The 26,829-nt window shown below is 33.2% G+C and overlaps 2 protein-coding genes across 5 annotated transcripts; one reads left to right on the top strand and one right to left on the bottom strand.

The window, feature by feature from the left end:
* The first annotated feature begins 306 nt into the window (after positions 1 to 306).
* On the top strand, positions 307 to 12,684 carry LOC140051771 (2-(3-amino-3-carboxypropyl)histidine synthase subunit 2-like). 4 transcript variants are annotated; one of them, XM_072097084.1, is made up of 7 exons: positions 307 to 437; positions 8,340 to 8,497; positions 9,142 to 9,254; positions 10,279 to 10,496; positions 10,821 to 11,528; positions 11,776 to 11,958; positions 12,294 to 12,684. In XM_072097084.1, the coding sequence occupies exons 2-7, from the start codon at positions 8,351 to 8,353 to the stop codon at positions 12,335 to 12,337; spliced, it is 1,413 nt and encodes a 470-aa protein (XP_071953185.1). In that variant the 5' UTR covers positions 307 to 437; positions 8,340 to 8,350; the 3' UTR covers positions 12,338 to 12,684. The 4 variants fall into 4 exon arrangements, with proteins under 4 accessions (XP_071953185.1, XP_071953183.1, XP_071953184.1 ...); XM_072097082.1 differs by having other exon boundaries at positions 12,275 to 12,684; XM_072097083.1 differs by lacking the exon at positions 307 to 437 and adding an exon at positions 1,142 to 1,440 and having other exon boundaries at positions 12,275 to 12,684.
* Positions 12,685 to 14,976: 2,292 nt separating this feature from the next.
* LOC140052393 (spermatogenesis-associated protein 20-like) lies at positions 14,977 to 26,630 on the bottom strand. The gene is made up of 12 exons (XM_072097997.1): positions 26,306 to 26,630; positions 25,707 to 25,771; positions 25,331 to 25,485; positions 24,655 to 24,997; positions 24,295 to 24,488; positions 23,914 to 24,093; positions 20,679 to 20,891; positions 20,049 to 20,241; positions 19,612 to 19,777; positions 19,202 to 19,416; positions 16,274 to 16,473; positions 14,977 to 15,810 (listed from the first exon to the last, which is right to left on the bottom strand). Exons 1-12 carry the CDS (start codon positions 26,521 to 26,523, stop codon positions 15,550 to 15,552), a joined length of 2,403 nt encoding a protein of 800 aa, XP_071954098.1. The 5' UTR covers positions 26,524 to 26,630; the 3' UTR covers positions 14,977 to 15,549.
* Positions 26,631 to 26,829: the final 199 nt, after the last annotated feature.

Below are 26,829 nucleotides of genomic sequence, written 5' to 3'. Positions count from 1 at the left end.
TTAATTGCTAAATAACTACGCGCGCAGTATGCATTTTCTGATCGGATAATGGAATAAAAATGATCAGTATTATTATTCTCTTTCTAATGATTGATGGATTGTTTTCGGCCATTTTGAAATCCAAAATGGCCGCTTTACCCAAATTTTGGGCAACCCTTCCGTTTTATGTTTTTTGATACCTCAATAAATAACTGTGCCAAGTTTTAGAATGTTATCACAATTTGAAGGATTTGTCTCAAATGTATCCACGATATTAGACATTTTGCAGTGTTTGCGCGCCATGGAAGCGTGTCCAGCAGCCACACATGCACTCACAGTTTGATGATTTGCAGCTAATTTTGTTTACGTACTACTCCTCCTAAAACTAGTTGGCTGAAGGATGCCTTTATTTACTTTGCTGCAACCTATAAAATAAAAAAATCTGTCCCATCTGTCAGGTACAGTACTAGGCTATATTTAAAATAAAATATAAAATACTGTAGACCAAGCCTGGCTAGCTAGGTCTAGGGGATTAGGCCAAGTTGAGCCGCCGACAAGTTGAGCCGCCGCCAGAAAAACGTTATTTTCTATGAAACGCCAAATGCTTACTTTCGCCGGTGCTCGTTTCTATTTAATAGAAGTTCTATTTATATTAATTATTAGATATAACGATGTATATTCCAAAGTTTATATATCACGGTTTTTAGTATATATTATTAAATATTATAATTAAAGAGAAATAATTATGAATATCTGACTTGTAGATTCCAAAATATAAGGCCTAAAACATGACCGAAAATGATCGTTTTTAGCCAAAAATGACGTAAACATGTTGCCCCCTTAGGCGGCAGTTGTATGAACTAGGCCTACTCCATTTTTCGGTAAAATAATTGCATAAAATCACCGTTTTTTAGTAAAATATTTTGTGTATTAACATTGTAAAATTCAATAAAATATGATATTATTATTAAAAGATAGTAGATAAAAAACAATAATTATTTAACCTCATTCGAAGAGTATCAATACTCTATTAGTCCTGAGAGACAACGTGATTTTACGCGAGAAAAATATTATGGAGTGCACTGCATTTTTACCTTGAAAGATTAAAAACAATTAAATTATTAAATATTACTACTTTCCTTTGATGTGTTGTTATGGCGGTTCAAACCGACAAAATTGTAGTATGTAATTATTATTTATTTTCATGACACAATAAACCTAAAGACCATGAACTTATGTACTAGGACACCCCTCTATCACTACGCGAAATGTCGTAAAAGACGCACTGGGCGTTTCATAGAAATTACCGGCGGCTCAACTTGTCGGCGGCCCAACCGGTCATATCCCGGTCTAGGATAGCTACTAGGCAGTCTCACTCAGGCCAGGGGAGGAAGGCTAACTAACTAAAATAAGCTGCTGCTAGCAGCTAGCTAGAGGGTGGCTAGCCTACACAGTAGAGAGGTAGGTATATTCAGAGCGTCATTTCGACGATGGAGCATTGTCTACTTCTACGGAGCGCCATTTATGCCTTTATTACTTCCGAAATAGAAATAGTACTACGGTAACTGCTCCAGTGGACCAAATAAATTTGGCAAATTTAGCACTGGCAGAGCACAGTGATATAAAAAATAAATAAGTCACTAATTTTAATATCTTTTCGTATGTTAATACACTGTGCTCAAGAGTCAAGTGGACACAATTTGGCGCTCCATTGAGGAGCACAGTGATATAAAATAGAAATAAGTCATTGAATTTTAATATCTTTTCGTATTTAATTAATACACTGCTCAAGTGAACACAATTTGGCGCCAGTGAGGAGCACAGTGATAATGATATAAATAGATAAGTCACTGAATTTTAATATCTTTTCGTATGTTAATACACTGTGCTCAAGTGGACCCAATTTGGAGCCAGTGGAGCACAGTGATAGAAAATAAAAATAAGTCACTAAATTTTAATATATTTTCGTATGTTAATACACTGTGCTCAAGTGGACACAATTTGGAGCCAGGGGAGCACAGTGATAGAAAATAGAAATAAGTCACTAAATTTTAATATATTTTCGTATGTTAATACACTGTGCTCAAGTGGACACAATTTGGAGCCAGTGGAGCACAGTGATATAAAATAGAAAAAAGTCACTGAATTTTAATATTCTTTCGTATGTTAATACACTGTGCTCAAGTGGACACAATTTGGAGCCAGTGGAGCACAGTGATATAAAATAGAAAAAAGTCACTGAATTTTAATATCTTTTCGTATGTTAATACACTGTGCTCAAGTGGACCCAATTTGAAGCTAGGGGAGCATCAGTGATATAAAATAGAAATAAGTCACTGATATCTTTTCGTATGTTAATACATTGTGCTCAAGTGAACCCAATTTGGAGCCAGTGGAGCACAGTGATACAAAATAGAAATAATTCACTAAATTTTAATATATTTTCGTATGTTAATACACTGTGCTCAAGTGGACACAATTTGGAGCCAGGGGAGCACAGTGATTTAAAATAGAAAAAAGTCACTGAATTTTAATATCTTTTCGTATGTTAATACACTGTGCTCAAGTGGACCCAATTTGGTGCCAGGAGAGCACAGTGATATAAAATAGAAAAAAGTCACTAAATTTTAATATATTTTCGTATGTTAATACACTGTGCTCAAGTGGACACAATTTGGAGCCAGGGGAGCACAGTGATTTAAAATAGAAAAAAGTCACTGAATTTTAATATCTTTTTGTATGTTAATACACTGTGCTCAAGTGGACCCAATTTGGCGCCAGTGGAGCACAGTGATATAAAATAGAAAAAAGTCACTAAATTTTAATATATTTTCGTATGTTAATACACTGTGCTCAAGTGGACACAATTTGGAGCCAGGGGAGCACAGTGAAATAAAATGGAAAAAGTCACTGAATGTTAATATCTTTTCGTATTTAATACACTGTGATCAAGTGGACCCATTTGGAGCCAGGGCAGCACAGTAATATAAAATAGAAATAAGTCACTGAATGTTAATATCTTTTCGTATGTTAATACACTGTGCTTACGTGGAGCCATTTTGGCGCGTAACAATATGTTACTACATAATTCATATTTTTAACATATATGTCTTTTTTTTAATGGCTAAAGTATAAAAAATGTATGTTCTTTCATAAGTATTATCTTAAGCAAACGCAAGTTATTAAAATCACTGATGTGGCTTGAAACTATTTTTTCTTTTGGTTTACGGATGGAGTAACCGATATTGAACATATACCAAGTTTGAAATATTTTTAAATTCCAGAAGTATTTTTCTCTATGTTTTTGTATGTGACTATTTCCCTGTGCTCCGATTAGTGCCAAATTGGGTCCACAGTGTATTAAAATACGAAAAGATATTATAATTTAGTGACTTTTTTCTATTTTATATAACTTGTTAAATTCTAAAACACACAGAGGAACTTCTGATTTTGTTAATACTTTATTTCAATCCAATTATTACCCTCATTTTACTAGGCCAACTAGAATTACGCATAATTCTGCAACTTTAATCGACAATATTTTTTGCAATAATTTATACGATAACATTTCTATTCTATATTCGGACATCTCAGATCACTTTCCTGTTTTCTTGCCAATACATAAATCAGAACCTCTCCAAAATCTGAAACCAAATTTAAAATATATGTACACAAAAAAAGATATCAATGATATTTCAATTTCTGCCTTAAGTACAGTAATGATTTGTCAAATGTTGACTGGGCTAGTATTTATAACTCCAATGAACCCAATCAGGGATACGCATTATTCAACGACATATTTAGTACATTATATAATAACAACATTAAAACCACTTGTTCCAGACGCAATATTCAGAAAGAAAAAAAACCTTGGATAACTAAAGGCTTAATTAAATCTATCGACAAAAAACACAAATTATATAAAAAATTTCTAATATCTAAAAAGCAAAAGGACAAAGATAAATATTTAAATATCGAAATGTACCTACCAAAATCCTTCGTACTGCCCAAAAGAATTACTACAGTGACATACAAACAATAAATGGAGTCCTTGGCAAGAAATCTCGTAAACCGTTCCCTTCTCACTTTATTAACAATGACATTAAATTAAATAATCCTCAACAAATTGCAATTGAATTCAATAATTATTTTACTAATATAGGGCCAAATTTAATTAACAAAATACATGTGTCAGATAATGATAATTATACTTCTACCCTACCTCGTCCATGTGTACACTCTCTCTTTCTTAGTCCAGTAACCGAACATGAAGTTGTCAGTATAATATTTTCCCTTAAAGATAATAAATCTCCTGGGTTTGATGGGTTTTCCAATAAAATTATTAAACGTGTTTCTAATTTTATATGCAAACCCTTAACTCACATTTTTAATACTTCTTTTCAAACCGGTATTTTTCCTGATTCTTTTAAAATAGCTAAAGTTATCCCTATCTACAAGAAAGAAGATCCTCACCATTTCAATAACTACAGACCAATCTCCCTACTTCCTTGTTTCTCAAAATTAATTGAAAAAATAATGCATAAGTTAACCGAATTTCTTCCTTTTTAACTAAACATAACATTTTATTTAAAGGCCAATATGGTTTCAGTAAAAAGTATTCAACAGATCTTGCCCTATTAGATATTTTTGACAAAATTACAATTGCCCTGAGTAAAAATGAGTTTTCTGTTGGCATTTTCCTTGATTTATTTTAATTCATAAACTTTCAAATTACGGTATCAGAGGCCTTCCTTTAAAACTACCGTAATTAAAAGCTACCTTTTCAATCGTGTTCAGTTTAATTCCTTAAAACAATTTTAACTCTTCCTATTTCCGTTTAACCTGTGGTGTGTTATCTTATTTGCTGACGACACAAATATTTTGTTCTCTCATCCTAAATTAAATACCTTGTTTAAAATTGTCAATGATGAGTTACTTAAAGTCTCAAATTGGCTCAAGCATAATAAATTAACTCTTAATACATTCAAAACGAACTATATAATATTTTCTAAACGTAAAATTTCAAATTCTTTAAATGAACAAATATACATTGATAACAAATTGATTGAACGAGTTATTGAAACACAATTTTTAGGAGTAACCATAGATGCCTCTTTGACTTGGAAACTGCACATAAATAAAATCAGTAATCTAGTTTCCAGAAATGTTGGAATATTGAACAAATTAAAACATATCTTCCCTCAAAAAACCTTATTAACCTTTTATAATACTTTAGTTTTGCCTTACCTTTCTTATGCCAATTTATGTTGGGCAATTACTCTAGATAAATTTGATACGTTATGCCCCTGGACAAGTCTAGAGAAAACTCATATAGACCGCCTCTTTAAACTACAAAAACGTGCACTTCGGATTTGTGCGGGAGAATCATTTAGAGCCCATACAAAATTACTTTTTAAAAGATTTAATGTTTTAAACATTTATGATTTAAATAAATTACAAGTTGCCTCATTTATGTACCGTTTATCTAACAATTTACTGCCTTCAGTGCTTTATTTACAAGAATTGATGAACGCCATTCCTATAAAACCAGATCATTTGTAAACAATTATATCTTTGATAATTTAAATGTTAAGGCTCGACGATCTTCTATTTATTATTTTGGTCCCAAACTTTGGACTTCACTCTCAAATGAATTTAAACAGAAATCTTCCTTTTCACGACTTAAAGGCCAGGTGCGGGCAAAAAATTTCTATTGATCATACATTCCAATAATTATCGATCTATAGTTTCCCCTATGTTTCATAATTTTTTTGCATTTGTTTTGTGTTACACGAGCTTGTTGAAAATAAGCACTTTCTTATCAATGGGGGAATAGTTCAAATTACACAGTAAAATCTCTATTCTTTTGTACACAAATTTTGTAAATAGAGAGGCATTTTAAAAAGCTATGAAAAATAAACGGTGTGGTAAAAAATGTTAACAGATGACTAAATATAGGTAATATAAATTGAATTTTACATTTCTGGTATTTTTATTCAACTTCAGATTTTTATTTTCATGCTATAGCAAAAATTATCCACTGTATATCCACCATCTTTTTTCACCTTCTAGGGAGTCACCAGACATGTTATTACATTACCGGTAGGTTAAACTACCTAACTACTGAAAAAAAATCTTCCTGATTTTTATGGCAGAATTTTGCCAAATTTTGTATTTGACCATATTAAGGGAAATTCATGTTTTTTCGTCTTGATTTCTGTTTCAAATATTTGATTTATGTACAATTAACCAAATATTATATTTAAAATTCATTCCTGTACCTGAGCTTTAAAGTTCAGTGAACTTACTGTGACCTCCATCCACCCACATTTGATATATGTATACTCTCCTGGCTCCAAATTGGGTCCACTTGAGCACAGTGTATTAACATACGAAAAGATATTAAAATTCAGTGATTTATTTCTATTTTGGGTCCACGTGAGAACAGTGTATTAACATACGAAAAGATATTAAAATTCAGTGACTTATTTCTATTTTATATCACTGTGCTCCACTGGCATCAAATTGTGTCCACTTGAGTACAGTGTATTAACATACGAAAAGATATTAAAATTCAGTGACTTATTTCTATTTTATATCACTGTGCTCCACTGGCATCAAATTGTGTCCACTTTGAGCACAGTGTATTAACATATGAAAAGATATTAAAATTCAGTGACTTATTTCTATTTTATATCACTGTGCTCCACTGGCATCAAATTGTGTCCACTTTAGCACAGTGTATTAACATACGAAAAGATATTAAAATTCAGTGACTTATTTCTATTTTATATCACTGTGCTCCACTGGCATCAAATTGTGTCCACTTGAGCACAGTGTATTAACATACGAAAATATATTAACATTCAGTGACTTATTTCTATTTTATATCACTGTGCTCTCCTGGCGCCAAATTGGGTCCACTTGAGCACAGTGTATTAACATACGAAAAGATATTAACATTTAGTGACTTAATTCTATTTTATATCACTGTGCTCCACCAGTGCTAAATTTGGTCCTCACTGGAGCAGTTACCATAGTACTCTTTCTAATTCGGAAGTAAATAAAGGCATAGATGGCGTAGAAGTAGAGAATGCTCAATCGTCGAAATGACACTCTGAATATACCTCCAGTAGATAGTAGGCATACTGGCGCTAGTTCCGTTTCGGACCTTTTTTTATTTCAACTTCCTTTTGACTCCAAACTTGTTAAGTAACTTATTGTGAATACCACACCTTAGAATTGGGCCTCGTAAGTACTTTTATGAAGACGAATCACATAAAACGTAAAAAATAAATCCTTTAAAGTGATGATTTTACAGACAGAGTTGATATTTAGTACAGTATGTAAAGCAGGTATCCAACAATAGGCCTTGTCTAGGTAGAATAATTATTGGTGATAATTAATTAGGTCACACGAGCTAGATGTGTACACTGGACCTACGGTTTATAGTCCTTATCCGAGAAGACTCGTTCTACCACTAGAACCATGAAGTGAGTGAGCCTCGAACCCCTGCCGATGTTATGGCTATGTAATTACGGTTCCACTGTCTTAACCGCTCGGCCACTCACTCACTCACTCATGAGTTGGCAATATTTTCATTTTGATGACGTCATCACGTCTTAAAATTTGAATAACTGTGGTTATATAATTTCACCTACAATGTATATTTGAATACCTTACAGCTCTTCTGAATTAAAGTTGACCTTGATGTTTATAACTTATTATGAGGGCTGGTGAAATGTAGATATGAATTCATATAAAAATTAAGCTGATCGGATGTCGTGATGAAATATGGCCAGTTGAAGTTAAAAATAGTTTTTAAATTTCTTTAGTCAAAGTTATACAAATTTCAAAGAGCGCGCTTCTACGTTTCAAATTCTCTTCCAATTCTTATATTTATTTGCTCAATTCATTATCCTTCGAAATTGTCATCTTCGAGTTTATTTTGATAATTCCATCATACCAAAAAATTAGAACATGATGTGGGTCCCGTAATTTCACCTATGCTACACTGTATATAGATATACAGGTATATACTGTACATATTGTATACGACACATAATAGGTACAACTCAGCACTATAAGTGTATGCATCATGTCATAGGATGGCGTACATCAACTTTTTACGATCGCATGTTAACGTACATGCATGTTTAAAAAATGTTAATTTCATTAAAATGATAAAAATCATCACCTATAATTCGTCAAAGTGACGAATTAAATTCTAGTTTTAAATATTATTGTTGAATGTAAATTGTAATTGAATAAAAAATGAATAAATAATGCTGAAATAAGTCACTTTTACCTTTAAGTTCAGATGCTTAAAAATCTAATTTCAAATCCAATTCATGTTTCAGAAATTTTAAACATGGATGCGTTTTTTAGCAAGGCTGAAGATGCAATTGGAAAAGAGGTTGATTTCAGTGGGTGTAGTGAGCCTCCTACTGTTAACATTGAAGAATATTTTGAAGTTAAAAGATGTGTCGAGTTCATTATTAAAAACAATTTTAAATGTGCAAGTATAAAATGTTATTGATTATTTGAATTTATTGTGTTTAATTACAGCAGAAAAGAGTGTAATTTCACTCTTCCCTGATTACTCTAAATACCGAAAACAAATTTCTATAATTTTCTTTTTAAATGTTGCCCTGATGGATACAACTAAAAATCGTAAAATGATAACACCACATTTACTTAGGCCTACAGAATCTATAAAAATATTTTGATTTTAGTCTTGACTTTTGATCCAGAAACCAACGCTTTAGAAACACTCATCTGTAGAGGGCGATATTATATAATTTTTTTTTCAGTATTTAGATTTTTTTATTTTGTTTTCAGTTTGTGTTCGGTTGTTTATGGTTGTTTTTGGTAATTAGACTGACCCTACAGCCCAGGGATGTGACAATTTTTATCCACTACATTTGATAGCTCATGGTTATTCCTCCATTGATAGCTCTTGTAAATCACACAAATCTGTTAAAACATTTAGAGTGGGTTATTTAATTGTCAGTATTATTTAACTGATTATATTTGTGTCTGAATTTACATGGGGGAATGTTGTAGTAGTATTGTCTCCCAAAATCATGAAAAATTAAGATTTATAAAATCTATCATTAAAGATATATTGTCTGCTAATTAAACAAATCTCTCTATTTGTAGGTTGCTTTGCAATTCCCTGATAGTCTACTTGCATATGCCAGTAGTGTAGTTCATCTATTGAAGAATAGAACCAACAGCAAGCTTTACATTCTTGCAGATACATCTTATGGCAGGTATGCAGTGGATGGAGGCCATCAAAGTGTCACAGAGCAGGCAAACGCTTGCAGGCTTATACTATTTAAATACCCATTTCCTAAAATTGTTGATGTTTTTAAAAAATAATACATGTAAAAAACATTAAACCAGATTATTCCTTTTCTTAAATGTACGTTTTGTGGTAAATTATGATAAAAGAGAGAAACAATGCCTTATCTAAATAGCTCGCAATGAATGTCCTACAAACAAGAGAGACAAGGATTTTAAATCATCTTCCAAAAAAACAAATTCTCACCAACAAATTGAGTAATTTCTCTGAATTCGGATGACTGGAAACTCATCAAACATTGGTCATTGTAAAGTTGAATACAAGCCACAAGTCTTTTTTCATTGTCTTTTTTATTTATTTAAAAAAATTTTGATTTTTGTCTGAAAATACAGTGTGTGATACACATATAAAAATCGATTTTCAGGCCGCAAACATCCGATAAGAATGGCGTAGGTTATCATACCGTATTTGGCTATATGGGTTTCAAATCAATCAATGATCATTTGGTTTCAAAATTAAGAAGATATGTAAATCAAATTATCTCTACATAATAAATATTCCATTCAACGTTTGATTTGCGGAGAAGCTAGCCTGTCATATCAAAAGTTTTCATGTTCATGGGAAAAATCCCATGAAATGTTTACCAGACTACTAGGCATATAATATCATTTCTAGCCTTTCATCATCACATCATCAACACTTCACTTCGCGATAATGTGTCTCCACATCGTAAACGTAACATAGCGCATGTGCATCATCTTAGTTGTTGAATCTTTGAAATTCTGAAATATGAATATTAAAACTGTGTATGAGTGAGTGGCCAATCGCATGTGGCTGAAACTAGTCAACTGGATAATTGTATGCACCAACAATTCTTGGTGTCAAACCTTGTGACTTCTACGTGTGTGCCCAGACGGAAGCCTGTTTTTACAATATTTTTTAAAGCAAGGATTCAAGCATGTAAACTTATTAACTTTATTTTGTCTAATTAGTTGTTGTGTTGATGAGATTGCAGCTCAACACGCCAACGCTGATGCAATCATTCATTTTGGACGTTCGTGTCTGAGCGCTACTGGTCGGTTACCCATACTACTCATTTTTGGTTGTCAACCAATAGACTTTGATTTATGTGAAAGATCATTTCGAGAATTCTTCACTGAAGATCAGTCAGTCCTTATACTATGTGATGTAGTTTACAACCATCTATCTGGTAATTTATTTACAACATTTTCAGTTTGTTATTGTATTTTTTGTTTAGTTTACAATTCATACTTGATAAACACTATTTTCAATAATAACCAACTAAACTTGCCACAAGTTTCTAGTCATTGCTTCTTTTAATAGTGCCACCCTGTTTGAATTTATCGGTATGACATGCCAAGTGTGCCAAAATGTATTTATTTTAGCTGTCTATAACCTAAATGGAATGTGGTATGTTATGCGTTTAATGTTCAAGCTTTAACTGATTAGGTTTTAAAGTATAATAAAACATAATCTTTATGTTATATAAATTGACAATACTTTTGTTTTGCAGATGATTTAGCCTCGAGATTACAAAATGATTATGCAAATTTGGTTGTATCAAGAATAAACCAGCCATCAGGAGAGTGTATAGATAATAGATGCAAAACAAGCCAATGTGAACAGACCGAGGATAGCCCATCAGATGAGGAATCAATCTCAAGTATAGGAACAGTCTACCAGCAATTTGGCCGCAGTTTTGTCTTACCCAAGGAAAAGGATATTTCAAATTACATAGTGTTTTACATTGGAGGAGAAAGCACAACTTTAACTAATTTTCTTATGACTTTTAACAAATGTAAATTTTATTCTTTTGATCCTGCAACGAATTTGAGTCGACGAGAAACATTGGATGTGAACAGGGCTTTGATGAAACGATATTACATGATAGAAAAAGCAAAAGATGCAAACGTTATCGGGATCGTAGCGGGTACATTAGGCGTGAAGGACTACCTATCCGTCATATCACGTTTAAAAGCACTTATTAAACGTGTAGGCAAGAAAAGTTATACATTTGTTATGGGTAAATTAAACGTTCCAAAAATGGCAAATTTTACCGAGGTTGATGTTTACGTATTGGTTGCCTGCCCGGAGAATAGTTTGATTGATTCAAAAGAGTTTTATCGACCAATCATCACACCATTTGAAATGGAGATTGCATTTAATGAAGCACGTGAATGGAATGGTACCTATATTACTGATTTTCGGAAACTTTTACCAGGTACAGTTCAGAAATGTGAAACAAACACTACTCGCACCTAGGCTCACAGGCATAGTTGAAATTGCATGCATCAGTGATTTTCTATAGCGCCCTCTATTTTTTATTTTACCCTTCATGGAAACTGATCGAGATACATGCCAACAATAATAGATCGAGGGCACTGTTGACCTAAAAATCACCACCTCCCACCTTAAACTTCAGATGTTGTAAATGTGAAATGAATTGATTATTATATATATATTCTTAGGTGCCGATGATCATGTTGCATACGGCAGTGACGATATGGTTAAGCTAAAAACTGACATTTCACTGGTGACGGGTTCAGTAAGGATGATGGGCGTGGATGAGGAGGAGGAACTGGTAGATTCAAATAATGCACTTATTAAAAGAGACCATGCTCTTGCATTGAGTAATGTCCATGTTAATCCAGGTAACTGTTTTAATAATTGAGAAATTGATTGAATGATGCTCACATAATAAGTTTCATTTTGGTTGTCACATACAACCTATGTTTGCTCATGCATTATGATTCTTTTATATTACAATGTCATTCTGCTGGCCTATGGTTTTCCTGAGCTCTATTATGGGATTCCAATGTCGGGATATTTCCTAATTATTAATTACTAACTACCCAGTGGCTTGAACAGAGATTGTGCCCTTTTCCTGCGAAAACCGGACCACTTTATTTCTTGTGGCTACATCACTGTAATTAAAGTTTTCTACTATGTATCATGTTTGACTTGCAGGTCAATTTCTTGCTCAAAGGTCGTGGCAGGGATTGCAACCAAAGCTTGGAGAAACTGATGTAGTGTTAGCAGTACAAGGAAGGAAAGGAATAGCTGCTAGTTACAGCCATGAGACTGATGGTGATGGGAAATACAGCTCATAGGAAGCCATTTCACTCATGGTATTAAAGACATATTGCACTGCATCTACAAGTGGACTAAGGCCTAGAACCTGAGATACACTAGGCAGCCTGTTTAACAACTAATTGAAACTATAACAAGGGTGTATTGGAAATATTCTTTTTTTCAAACCAATAAAAATAATATTTCCAATATACTTATACCTACAAACCAGATGAACATTTTCAATCATATAACAAGGGTGTAATACATGAAAGAACTTCAGTATGAAAGTTTAGGCTATCAGCATTATACAATAAATTATAAATAAAATAGTCTATTTGTAGAGTATTGAATATATATATGTATTATATATCTTGTCTTGTCGCTTATGATTAATTATATAAGAAATCAGTCGATCATTCAGTAAGAGGTTGGTGTGTACACCGCGTTCCCCACGCACTGTATTTGTTGATGTGTGAACAGCTTTGAACGTCTAATCAGTACGTCGTGTAGGTGCACCTAAAATAACAATAGTCAATCTGTCAAAAAGAAGACCTAGTCAATAATCATTTATTACCCATTTAGTAATTATGGCAATGAGTTGAAAAAAACATTACAATAATATTTCATAAGAACAAGCTGAGAAACACCGGATGGATAGTTTATTTACCTTTATCAATTCACACCATGTGTATATCTATTCCAAACCCGAAACATAGCGAGATGGTGTCCACCAGTAGATAGTTTATTCTTACTTACTTACTTAAGCCTTGTTACACCTATCAGTGCATAGGCCATCAACTACACGTCTCCATCTCACACGGTTCTGGGCAATTCTGTCCAGTTATAGCCAGCATCCTTCACCTCCTTATCCAGTTCCCTCCTCCATGTGTTCCTTGGGCGTCCTCTTTTTCGTTTTCCTTGGGGATTCCATGTTAGGGCATGCCAAGTTATGTTGTGTTTTGGTTTCCTTAGTGTGTGACCAATCCATTTCCATTTCCTTCTGCTAATTTCAAATTCCACCGGCTCTTGTCCAGTCCTAACCCATAGATCCTCATTTCTTATTTTTTCTGGCCACCATATTCTGAGAATCCTTCTCAGGCATTTATTGATGAACACTTGGATTTTCCTTATTATTTGATTAGTAGTTCTCCATGTTTCTGATCCATATAACAGTACTGATTTGACATTTGAGTTGAATATTTTGATCTTTGTTTCTGTGCTGATGAATCTTGCCTTCCATACTTTTATTAGTATATTGAAAGTCACCTGTGCTTTCCCAATCCTTCCTTTTACATCTTCCTCTGTCCCTCCTCTGATGTTGACTTTGCTACCAAGGTAAGTAAAAGTTTCCACTGGTTCTGCTTCTCCTTTCCTTATTAGCTGGATTGCCTGATTATTTCGTGTGTTGACCACCATTACTTTAGTTTTCGCTATGTTTACATTTAAGCCAAGCATACTTGATGTTTCTTCAAGAAGTCTGGTTTTGGTTTGCATTTGCTGATGTGTTTGTGACAACAGAACAATGTCGTCAGCATAGTCCAAGTCTTCTAATTGTTCCCATAAAGTCCATTGAATCCCATTTCTTTTTCCTTGTGTTGTTTCTTTCATTATCCAGTCTATTGCAAGATTGAACAGGAACGGAGACATCAATCCTCCTTGTCTTACACCTGTTTTAATTTCAAATTCCCTGGTAAGACTTCTCATGTAAAACCTGAAATGTGACTCCTGTATATGATTTGCTGATTATTTGTATGAACTTTTCTGGTATGCCGTAGTGCCTCATTATCTTCCACAAAGTTGGTCTGTCTAAACTGTCAAAAGCTTTTTCGTAGTCAATGAAATTCATCCAAAGTGGTGTGTTCCATTCAATATTATTCTGAGTGTGGCAATATGGTCAGTGCATGATTTCTCTTTCCTAAATCCTGCTTGGTTGTCTCTTAAGGTCCTATCGACTCCCGCTATCATTCTGTCTAGTAGGATTCGGTTAAACACTTTTCCTGCTACTGAGAGCATGGTTATCCCTCTATAGTTTTTGCATTCAATTAGATCGCCTTTCTTTGGTAATTTTACAATGTATCCCTTCTTCCAGTCCTTTGGTATTTCCTCAATTTCCCATATCATGTTGATTATTTCCATCATCATCTGTGATGATGTGTTCAGGTCGGCCTTAAGTGCTTCGGGTGGTATTTCGTCTGGTCCTGGTGACTTTCCGGTCTTCAAATGTTTTATAGCTTTCTTGATCTCTTCTCTTCTTGGTTTATTACAGTTGATCTGAAGAATGTTTTCAGCTGGTGGAATGTCTACCGTCTCATCTGGTGATGGTCGATTCAATAATCCTTCAAAATACTCTGCCCATCTTTGTGCTTGGTCTTCTTTGGCTTGTAAAACATTTCCTTGTCTGTCCTTCACTGGTCTTTGTAGTTGTTTGGTTTTATTTGCAAGTTTCTTTGAGATTGAATAAAGTTCTTTCGATAGTTTATTAACTTAGTTTTTTATATTACGCTTTTAAATTTACTCTTTATTATTGTTTACAATCTTTATTTCCCAACATTTTTAGCTTCCAGGAGCTTTTCCCCTACGTACAACCCTTAAATACCTTATTGACATTTAGTTCGGAACCAGTTGAATAGAACATCAATTATAACACAAATTAGTTTATGTTCTAATTTATTTAATTCTTTTTATTCACAAGTGAAGCCCTAAAAAATGTTTAAAATGTCCACTATGTGGTAGCAAGTAACTAAATAATAGAAAATGCAATGCATTGACACATTTCCTATAAATTATGATATCAAAACAACCATACTGTAGTTAGTAATACAAATACTGCATGTATGTTAACTGTAGTCCCAACAAATATCAATTTAATAAGAGATAACCAAGATTATCTAAAATAGATAAAAAATTGATTACAAATTAAAATCTAACCTATGGTTTACTTTTGGTAGATTTCCAATAATGGAATACTTTAATTATATATTTATTTGTACAGTAATATTAATAAATAGTTTTTAATAAAATGTCAGTATATTATTCATACAGTATACCTTATGATATAGTTTCCTGTACAACACCAGTCTATGTGAATCTCTGGCATAATCTACTATTTCTCAGTTGAATTTATTTGTATGCACACAATCCAAATCAACTCATATAGTTGCCCCACTTATTCACCCCATTGACTGTGCAAGAAGTTTATCTAAATCAACTGGTGAATTTACAGGTAAATTACAAGTGTAATTTTCACAGACGTAAGCAGTTGCTTTACCCTCTTTCTTCTCAAGAGTTGACAGTATTTTCAGTTTTGTGTTCAGATATTCATTATTTTTGCCATCTGTAACCACAAGGATTTTGTTTGGTATGAAGTGTGCATGAACAACATCCAGTAGCTTCTTAGTGTCTGACGAATCATTACTTCCACAGATAAATATCTAGAATATTAAAATTAATATTATAACATGCAAAAAATATTTTAATTACACCAATAAAAACAAATACAGTACAACAGTACTCTGTATCTTATTTTAAAGAAATTCTGGTGTTCTGAATGTGTTTTTAATGGTAAAAAAGAATTTGGGACCTGAAGAACTATCTGGAGTTCAGTATTGGGAAGGTTGACTGTACTATATCCAGTATTTAAGGTTTAAATGCTAAACTCAGCTGAGATTTATTGAAGTGGATAATATGAATCATTTTCTAATAAATCATAACGGCACAAAATGTACAGTAGAGCCAGAGTTGTAATGTTTTCTGCTAGCCTAGTTTGGATGTATACTTTTTGGAAGGAAAAACAACATCATCATACAGTTTCTGACTCATGACAACCATGGATGATTACAGGCCTAGACGTCTAATTTAAGCCTACTGCTGTACTATAAATTTTGATTTGTTAACCTGTGTAGAAGGCTTCTCCAGATTCATAACAGCACACATCATTTCTGGTAATGCAATAGGTATCTTTTGAAGACGCTCATGGAACGTGTTTAACAGTGCCCTCGCCATTTCCCGATATGGTTCATGGTCAAGGTAGTCTGACAACCGAATAAGGTTGAGGGCAGACACAGAGTTTGGACTCGGTTCAGCTCCATCTTGATCTACAAGAGATAAAGCAACATATTCCTATGATTTATATCCAATCTTGCTAACATACTTTTTTATTTATTTACTGTATTTAACTTTATTTATAGAGGGTGACCCTAAACAGCATATGCTGATAACCAAGAGGCTGTCTTACATACCCTGCACCGTTGGTCACATTTTACTAGCTGTAAAACTCTGTCAATACTATCAAACTTTATGTGACAAAAAAATGTGAAATGCTCATATATGGACATGATGATTTTATATCACTACCATATTTGGGTACATCACACAGAGCTTAAGGATTTTATTAGTTATCCGCAATGTAGCGTATAACTCCTTGTTATTGTATGAAATCATTATTTTCTGTATTATTCTTTCTTTCTTTCTGGCATTTTTGTGTCTCGTGTAACTCAAAAATGTGGAAACAAAACATTTCACAACTTTGTCAACATAAATGGATATTTACATGAAGTTGTGCACCTCCTATTTTTTTAATTGACTTACTGTACGCTCGATTTAGTAATTTCAATAATTGATCATAGAATAAAAATGAAAAGTAATTTTGTATTGACACTTGGTAAAAATTTAATTCATATCAAGGCCAAACTTTCTGTGGATTAAAAATGGAATTTTTTACAAAAAGTTATGCACGCACATGCATTTGAGTATGAAATAAAATAAAATAAAATAAAAATAAAAAAATAAAACTTTCTATAAGATTTATCAAAAATTCCTATTAGTTATTAGGACCTGGGTCAGATTTGTATGCATTTAATTTAGGAGAGAATATCTCAACTGTTATAGGATAATTTGACCCCAACGAACAACATGGAATGTTTGCCAAATTCGCTATCCGGGACGAACATGCCCAAAATCGGGGTCAAGGGTTAAAAATGTGTGGTTCTTATATCTCGACAACCACTTGTCGTACAGATTTGCTTTTGGTGTCAAATTGTTCAGAATATACATATTTATATTCGGTCTAACACAACTTTTAGCGAAAAAATGACCGGAAATGCTTTCACTGACCTTTGACCCAAAAATGACCAAAAAACACATTTTCTGGTTAAATTATTCTTTCAAATGCCTATAGACAAACTGTATGGTATCCAATGAAAGCATAGACAATATGCTACCCATTGCTACCCAACTTGTACTGACAATTTTTAATTATGAAGCTAATTGTATGGAAAATGTGCATATTTTTATACAGAAAATGAATATTTGGTAGCGTAATTGTTATGTTTATTTATATTAAATATTAAATAATTTAAGTGTTTGGAAAAACTATTTGGTATCAAATGAAAGCCCCATAAAATATTCTATCCATTGCTACCCAACTTGTATTAAAAATCTGTAATTATGATGCTAATTTTGTTAAAAATGTGCATATTTTATTATTTTTGTTACTAATAGTAAAATGAGTATTAAATAGTGTAAATTTATTTTTGTTTATTTATAATAATAAATAATTCAAGTGTTCTTTTGGTGGAAAATTGTTCAGAATATACATATTTATATTCAGTCTAACACAACTTTTACCGAAAAAATGACCGGAAATGCTTTTACTGACCTTTGACCAAAAAATGACCAAAAAACACATTTTCGGGTTAAATTATTCTTTATACAAAAAAATGAATATTTGGTAGCGTAATTGTTATGTTTATTTATATAATATTAAATAATTTAAGTGTTTGGATAAAAACTTTTTGGTATCAAAAAAATATATTTACAGTATATATAAAAATATTCTATCCATTGCTACCCAACTTGTATTAAAAATCTGTAATTATGATGCTAATTTTGTGGAAAATGTGCATATTTTATTGATTTTTGACAAAAATGAGTATACTAGATAGTGTAAATTTATATGTAAAATGTCATTTCTACGGTGCAAATGGAGTATGAAAATCATGTTTTTTTCTCTTGAATTATTTTTTCCAGCCTTTTCTTGTCATTTAAAAAAATAATTGACATCATTTCAACATATCTGAGTTTTCTAGATCTAGAAAAGTCAGATAGATATATCCGAGATCTGAGTTTTCTAGACACCTGATTTTTTTCTCTTTCTTCATAGCTCATCACATTAACTAGATCACATCTCACTTATTCGTACCTCAATTTCTCCCAGATTTTAATATATGTTTACTCAATCAATTACCTTTGTAAGAATTTCATTCATGTCATTCATGTAAAAATGTTGCCAATTGGATGTTGTGACATTATATGGCCAGTTCAATAAAAAAAGTCAGATTTTCATCTTTTGCATCATAGTTCATCACATTTAAAAGAGCACGCATCTATTTTATACGTATTCAAATCTCTTCAACATGTTAATATGTTTTGTTGCTCAGACTATTTTCTTTCAAAATTGCTATCTTCGTGTTTCATTTTGATGACGTCATCATGTTAAAAATTGGAATAAAAGGCGGGTCCCATAATTCAACCTATGCTACACTGTATGTATACATACAGTATATAGTGTATTATACTGTATATACTTAGACACAAAACACTACAGATAGCACACTAACAACATTATATTTTCTTCAGGTCATAATGCCATAATCTTTTTCTGTGCGCAATATTCTACCGTATGACACGCACAAGGCTTTTGTTTTGCGGGTAACTAACTTGTCAAAATGACGAGTTCAAATCTTGTTGAAATTTAGTCTGCCATCAAAATCAGTTCAGTTCAAGTCAATGCAGCTTTTATGATCACAAATAAATAACTAATACCTTCTTTTAGACGAAGTAATATATTTGGATCATTTGCAGCGACAGAGAAGTAGCCTGCACCACCATTGTTATCATCCCAGAAAAGTTTATCTTGAGTTTGTTGCAGTTGCTCAGCCCATTTGATCAATTCCTCATCAAAACATGCCTCATACAGATCCAACAATCCTCGAATAAGAAAGGCATAATCATCCGTGAATCCAGAGATCAAAGTAGGCCTAAAAAAATAAATTTGTTTTGGAATGTAATGATGTAATGAACTGAATAAAATAAATCAGTTCTTGAGTTAGTGGAATTACATGGTTCTTTATTAAATGCAGTATTGTTACAACAATATACAGTAGTATGTTAATGTATTTTATTTCTCCGAAAAAAACAAAAAAATATAATTGTTAAACCCTTCTACACAGTACCTTTCAGTGGCCTTTGCATCTGCTTTGTAAGCAGTTCTAAACAATGTGTTAGTGTTCTGATCATACAGCTCTTGTTTAATGAACTCTGCTGCCCTCACTGCTATCTGAGTAAACCGATCATCTCTCAGTACTTGCCCGGCCCTCGCATATGCGGACAGCATTAATCCTAACAGCAGCAATAATAATAAGAGAAAAAAATTATATTGATATTAGGCTAGTAATTTTGGACCCTACTCTAGTATTAGCTTTAGTCATTGACAAAATAGCACTGTAAATTAACATTTTGAAGTTGAATTTATATGGGGATGGTGAATAGCCAGTTTTACTGTAATTTAAAGCACATTTTTTTTTCCAGTACATAACACTTGTGAAAAAGAAGAAAATTCATTTCACGAAGATTCACTTTCGATATTAGAGAAAAATGTAATTAGTCTTACCGTTCCAAGCCGTTATCATTTTATCATCAAGGTGTGGTCTGGGACGCTGTAGTCTAGCCTGAAATAGAATGTCTTTAGCCTTGTAGAGGGAAGTAGCAGCGCTTTCTTTATCTATGCCTAGATGATCAGCTGTCTTTGCTAAATTACCACGAATAATCAAAACATTTTGACCTTTCAATTCTCCATGTGGATCCTAAAATCATAAGCATTACATTAATTTATGGAATAATTAGGAAAATAAAATTATTAAAATAGTTATGTTCACACTGTTGGCCCAGATTCAGTTCAGTGGTTGAAGAAAACTCTGGACTATGTATAGTTATATCAGGGAGTTGTAAAATAAAACTCCCTGGTTATATTATATGTATGAAACGCCATATGTGCCAAAATATGCTAAAATCTTTACTAATTTTGATCTAGAACCTAGACTATGGACTATATTACGTCTATCAAGTACGTTTTGTACAAAAAATTGAAATGAGTTGGTATCAAGAGTTCAATTTTTAAACACTGCACATATTTTCACCATTTTTTTATCAGGCCACAGGACCTCAATTTGGGTTTAGTTTGTATGTAGCATTACTTGGCCCATGATTAAAAGATCATTTTACTCAAACTTTGGTGGTCTACCTGGTCAAAATCAACATTTCCATCTTTATTCACCCCGTAATGATGGTTAAAAATATCAGCAAGGGTAATCGATGGCTTGGATGCTAGGGTGTCACTCGACAGAAGGCTGTTTAATTCCGACTCCTCCCAGACACAGAATGCGCCCTCTTTTTTGTCTTTGGAGTCATGTGATGGAAAGGAATCGGCATCCTCAGCACTGTAAAAACCGCCAGCCTATAGAAAAATAAATACCAACATTGTTTCCTTATATTGAGTACAGTACCAAACCAGATCAAGTATAGTAGTATTTTAACATTTTAACTGGCAAATTCAATTCAATTCAATTCAACTTAAATTTCAGACAATTGTCCATATGGTATAATACATTACACAAAAAAAAGATGAAGGAGAGAGGACCAAAACTTTTATCTATTGGTATATAATGCCTCATTCCATTTGTAGTACATGTTTGAATCAATTAACAAATATTTATATATACAAATTAACATTCTGTTTTCGCTTTTCATTATTCTTGTAAAGAATCATTATAACAAACTTTAAGTCGGTTGATATTTAAAAAAAAATGATTAGACCATAAAGGAGAACAGTACATGTTAATACAAATTACAATATGATCTAAACAAAAAACATTTGATTGATTTGGAGCAGTATGAAAATTTCCTACATAAAACATTACCTCTAGATCTATATTGGCGTTTTATATCTGCCTCATCTCTTAGATTCGAAGTTAAAATATGGCCTAAGTACGTAAAATAATGATCAACATACTCCAGCACCTTATCACCCAATACTGTTTTAGGAGCCCCATAGATTCTACACAGTGAACCTTTAGTAGAGTGCTATTAAAATAGTGGAGGAATATGGGTAATTAATCCAGCCGATTCTTGGTACTGTATCTATTTCCAAAGTTTCATAGGAATATTTGATATAATACAACATCACATGTGAGTCACATGTATCTTGTAGTAACCTAACCCTTAAAGCATGTTTTTCTGTCAACGTCAGTCTACACTATCATCTTTAAATTACACACTGCAATGAAAGTGAGTGAGTGGCCGAGCGGTTAAGACAGTGGAACCGTAATTACATAGCCATAACATCGGCAAGGGTTCGAGGCTCACTCGCTCCATGGTTCTGGTGGTAGAACGAGTCTTCTCGGATAAGGACTATAAACCGTAGGTTTCGTTTCGTTTCGTTTATTTATTTTTTCCACTCACTTATATATATATATATCATTTACATTTACATAACATAACATATATTAAATGTGGGTGGATGGAAGTCACAGTAAGTTCACTGAACTTTAAGTCGTGACTCCCGTATGCCTAAGTATACTAACATTGCTACAGAGTAGACTAAAATATGAATATATAATAGTGAAAGTACATAAAATAAAGAAATAAAAAAAATTTAAACTAGATTTGAACTCGTCACTACGGACGAGTTAGGTTATCCGCAGCGCAAAAGCCACGTGCACGTCATACGTTAGAATATTGCGCGCAGAAAAACGATTATGCCATTGAAAAAAATGTTAGTGCGCCCTCTATTTTGCGTCGCGTCTAAGTGTATACGGTATACACTATATACTGTATACGTACTACATACAGTGCGGAATAGGTGAAAAGAAGTGACCAAAGTTATTGACGTTTTTGAACATGATGACGTCATAACAATTTTAAAAATGGTAAATCATGCGAAAGATAATTGATTGACCTAGACAAAATAAAAAAATTGAGGGAAATGGAATACGGATAAGTGGAGATGCGCTCTTTTAAATGTGACGAGCTATGACGAAAGAGAAAAAAATCCTATATTTCATATTCGAGTGGCCAAACGATGACGTTACAATGTCCGGTTAGCCAAATCGATGCATGATTCTATATCTACCACTCATCTACTTTCAGAATATGTAAAAAAAAAATAAAATTCACCTTGTAGTTTAGAATCTATGACTGTTCAAAAAAAGGTATAATTTTGACACATTTTTGAAATTTTTTTTAAAAAACGCGCACAAATTGTTCAATTTTACGTGCTCGTATGACGTGATTTTAAGTCGAAATTGTTTGAAAGTTGGTAAAATTACTAGAGAAGGCTGAAAAAACAAAAATCAAGCAAAAAAAACATGTTTTTGCGCTACGTGCGCACGCGCGCGTAAAAAAATTGCGCACGCGTGGGAATTTTTGAAATGCTCAAAATGACATGAAACGCGTAGAAAGTTGATTAGATATTGATTTTTCGCATTTTGAAATTTTAAACGCGCGTGCGCGCGTAACTTTTTGTAAAACATGCCATTTTTAATCCATAGAAAGTTTGCGCTTGATATAACTTAAATGTTCACCAAGTTTCAATACAAAATGAATTTTAGTTTTTAATCTATGATCAATCATTGAAATTCATAAAACCGCGCGTAACTTACGCTGCGCAACTCAAAATTCATAAAAAAAAGTTTCTTGCACATCTACAGCTACAGGGCAATCTTATGACAAAGTTATACAATCTTATGTTGGCCAGAATTAGAGATACGCTGCGTACAAAATTCGTGGAAAGAAAGAAGAATAAAGAAAAAAAAAAAAAAAAAAAAAAAGATCCTGACAATAACAAGAGGTTATCCGCCAAGTGCGGATAACCAATTATAGGAGTTAAGATAAACCAGGCAATTATATAATATATGATAAAAGGGATAATGATAACAATTAGAGTACAATATGAAATATAATTAAATATGGTATAATAACAAGTATAACGATACAATGTAGCGGAGATTATTGAATACCAGGGTGAAGGATTTAATGCCATGTATCACCACCAAATAAATAAGGATAAAAGATCGGCGAAAATTTATGTAGCATATTCTGACACCATTTTGTGTTTGAAATTAGATTTAAAACTAGAAAAGGAAGATTTCTGTTTAAGTTCATTTGAGAGTGAAGTCCAATGTGAGGTCCAATGTGAGGTCCAGTGAGTCCAAAGTGAGGTCCAGTGTACACATAGCTCATGTGCACTTTAAAGAACCTAGTACATCTTTCGAGACGAGTAGGGGGTTACCCCGGTGTACTAGTCCACATAAACACAGCCACTGTCACACACAGCCACTGTGCAAATTGGGACTGGACCGTTTTAGAGGTGTTTACCACCTGTTGGTCCAGATCTTTCACTAACTGAGTTAGTGAGAAGTCGAATAAATAAATAAAATAAATAAAGTGCCCTGCAAGCCCCAATAGTGTCTACGCTTTACCTGATCATGAAGATCTCGATCAACATAATTCAAGATATCTCTGGCTACATCAGCTAAGCTTTCATCCTTAGATAACTGATAGGCATCCAAGTAGGAGACAGCTAGCTGTGCCTGGTCATACAGCATCTTCTCAAAATGGGGTACATGCCAATAGCGGTCAGTAGAATAACGATGAAAACCCTGAAATTTAAAATATCGATACAGAGTTGACAAAAATTCATCTCCTTCTGGAATAGAGTTTTGGTAGTGAAATAGAAGTAATCAGCAATCCAATGTCCAACACACTGCACCACATGTCCATAGATATTTATTAATACTATTACCTTCACTGTCAATGAATGAAATCTTACAGAATAATATTAAAAAATATGCGTATCTTACAAGTCCCAGATGATCATTCATGCCTCCCTTTGCCATCGTTTTTAAGGTATGAAGACACATGGCAAGGGCTTGGTTTTCATCACCGTCATCTGCAGAGCTAGCTGCCGCACCTTCAGACAAGCTTTGATTGATTGCCTGAGATCTTTTAGTTGTTAGTTTTAAATCATGGTAACGAAACATGAAGTTGAAATTAACTGTTAAAATAAAATTGAATTGCATAGGTAAATTTAAAAAGGTACTTTTCCTTAATATGAATGAGCCACTATTTATTAACAAGAGAAAAAAAAATCATTTTCTTTATTATATAGTACAGTATTGTCTAATTGGTATTCAAAGATTTAAAAAACTAAAATGATCTACCTGGTTGAGGAAACTTTGGTGCGTCCCCAAATCCACCATACTGAGAGTCATACCCCCGTGACATTTGTCTATAACACGTCTTAATAGCCTCCTGATCAATCACAACCTTTGACTCTGTCTGCTTTACAGCTGTGTTTTTTACAAGCGCCTCCATGATTGCCATACTGCGTTGCTTCATGTCATCTTTCTTGTCTGTCCATTGGCTGGCGATTCTCTGTAAAATTGTTGCGAAACCTGGTCTGCCAAAGCGATCTGTTGGTGCAAAATATGTTCCACCAATCAGTGGTTTAAGATCAGGAGTCAGCCACACACTCATTGGCCAACCACCTCCACCACTTGTGGCCTAGAGAAAACAATTAACAAAACTAATGATAAAATTTGGGTAAGAGGAAAATACTAACTGTATAAGCAATTTTCCAGGGTAACTTGCACATGAACTAAGACCAGAATGATTGGTTTGTATTTATTCAAACTGAAATGGTTTATGAATAATTACAACTACAGCCAATGTCTGATTTTCTTTAATTTCTGGTTTAAAAATGCATTTATTGAATAGGGAAGAAATTAGGATCGTCAGAGCCCTGTTTAAAAGCCATTTTAAACCATATACTGTACCTTAAGCATTTAAAATAAAGAAATCTTTGATATAAAAAGCCCTGATCAATCTATGCATTACCTGTATAAAGGTCATGTACACTCTGTCAACATCTGGTCGCTCTTCTCGGTCTACCTTGATGCTCACAAAATGCTTGTTTAATAGATCACCAATTTCTTTATTTTCAAATGATTCTCTTTCCATCACATGGCACCAGTGACAAGTGGAGTAGCCAACTGAAAAAAATTGCGATAATAATTCCTAATAATACATTGTCATAAAACTGGCATTTATTGTGGGGAAATTTGTTGTTTTGTTGCAGTGTACAAAAATAGAGTGTAGAGATGGAGATCATTTCTGATAATTAAAAGGTGGAAGTTGAGGGTTATTTGTGAAAGTACAGTATTTGCGATTCAGATATAAAAAATATAGTGAGAATTAAGATGCTATTACAAACCAGACAGAAAGATTATTTTATCTTCTTCCTTTGCTTTTTGAAATGCTTCTTCACCCCAAGGATACCTGAAAAAATAATAGGATTCACTACTACAAAATGACACATAGTTTGAACCAACAATATAATTACTTTTTCACCCACAAGGTTTGAACATAGAAACGTTGTATAGTAACTTACTATACAATATCTCTAAATTAAATAAAATAATTTAAACATTTTTCTTCAGAGAGTTTTTCTAATCCCGAACCAATTTACATTGCGGATTTGAATCAATTGTCGTATTCGATTTAGACTTTCACCGTTGAGTACAGTTTTTCCGTTGAGTACTTCTTTAACGGAGTATTTTGAGCGTTGAGATTGTTCTTAACGAAAAAGCTTTCGTTGTCAACGTTTTCTATTCGAATGACTTTCTGTTGAGCACAAATTTACAATTCGAATACAAAAAGTACTCAACGAATCTTTACGTTGACAACGAAAGTTCCCAATCGAATACGACAATTACAATTACAATTTTTTATTGTTATTAAATTATAATTTATCATAGATAGACTTTATTTGTTATGGCATGTCAATCTGGAGTGTCTAACCGGTTTATTTACCAGTTTACAGGATTTGCTGCATGCTGTAACAGGTAAGGTGACTTTTCTTTAGACAAACTATTCTTGAATTTGGGTTGACTTCCACTTGCAGTTCCAGTAGTAGTACTAGTAGTAGTAGTAGCCATGTTTCTCACTAGGCCTAGCTGCAGATGACGTCTATTTGGTGCATAAAACGTTGGTAGCAAAGCTGGCCTCAGCCTGCTTATACATTTAAACATTAGTGGCCCGTATCTCGCATATCATATTTTGATATATAGACCTAAGAAATATGATTAACTGATAAAAAAAGATAACCAGAATTAATTTAGTTATGTTTAAACTAAACTACTGAAATTCTGTTTGCCGCCCTCTATGTTGATAGAGGGCGGCAAACACAATTTCAGAACAAAAAAAACCGACTGACCACTCTAGCATGCCATAAAAAACAGATTTATGCTGGATATCAGATCAGGGAAGAGTTACAGTATGCTTTTAAAATAAATTGTAATTTTACTGGCGATATCATTCGTTTGGCATATTCACAA

This window comes from Antedon mediterranea, chromosome 6 (assembly GCF_964355755.1).
Source record: "Antedon mediterranea chromosome 6, ecAntMedi1.1, whole genome shotgun sequence".
In the NCBI taxonomy this organism is placed as follows: domain Eukaryota; kingdom Metazoa; phylum Echinodermata; class Crinoidea; order Comatulida; family Antedonidae; genus Antedon; species Antedon mediterranea.
This window is presented reverse-complemented; position numbering and strand designations above follow the sequence as displayed.

Excerpts from the sequence above, each read along its gene's own strand:
- LOC140051771 (XM_072097082.1), top strand. The coding sequence starts at position 8,351 with ATGGATGCGTTTTTTAGCAAGGCTGAAGATGCAATTGGAAAAGAGGTT. Across the intron at positions 9,255-10,278 it reads GCAGATACATCTTATGGCAG|TTGTTGTGTTGATGAGATTG; the intron begins GTATGCAGTGGA and ends TTGTCTAATTAG. Across the intron at positions 11,959-12,274 it reads TAATGTCCATGTTAATCCAG|GTCAATTTCTTGCTCAAAGG; the intron begins GTAACTGTTTTA and ends TTTGACTTGCAG.
- LOC140052393 (XM_072097997.1), bottom strand. The coding sequence starts at position 26,523 with ATGTTTAAATGTATAAGCAGGCTGAGGCCAGCTTTGCTACCAACGTTT. Across the intron at positions 24,998-25,330 it reads TGTACATGACCTTTATACAG|GCCACAAGTGGTGGAGGTGG; the intron begins GTAATGCATAGA and ends TGTTTTCTCTAG. Across the intron at positions 16,474-19,201 it reads ATTACTTCGTCTAAAAGAAG|ATCAAGATGGAGCTGAACCG; the intron begins GTATTAGTTATT and ends TATCTCTTGTAG.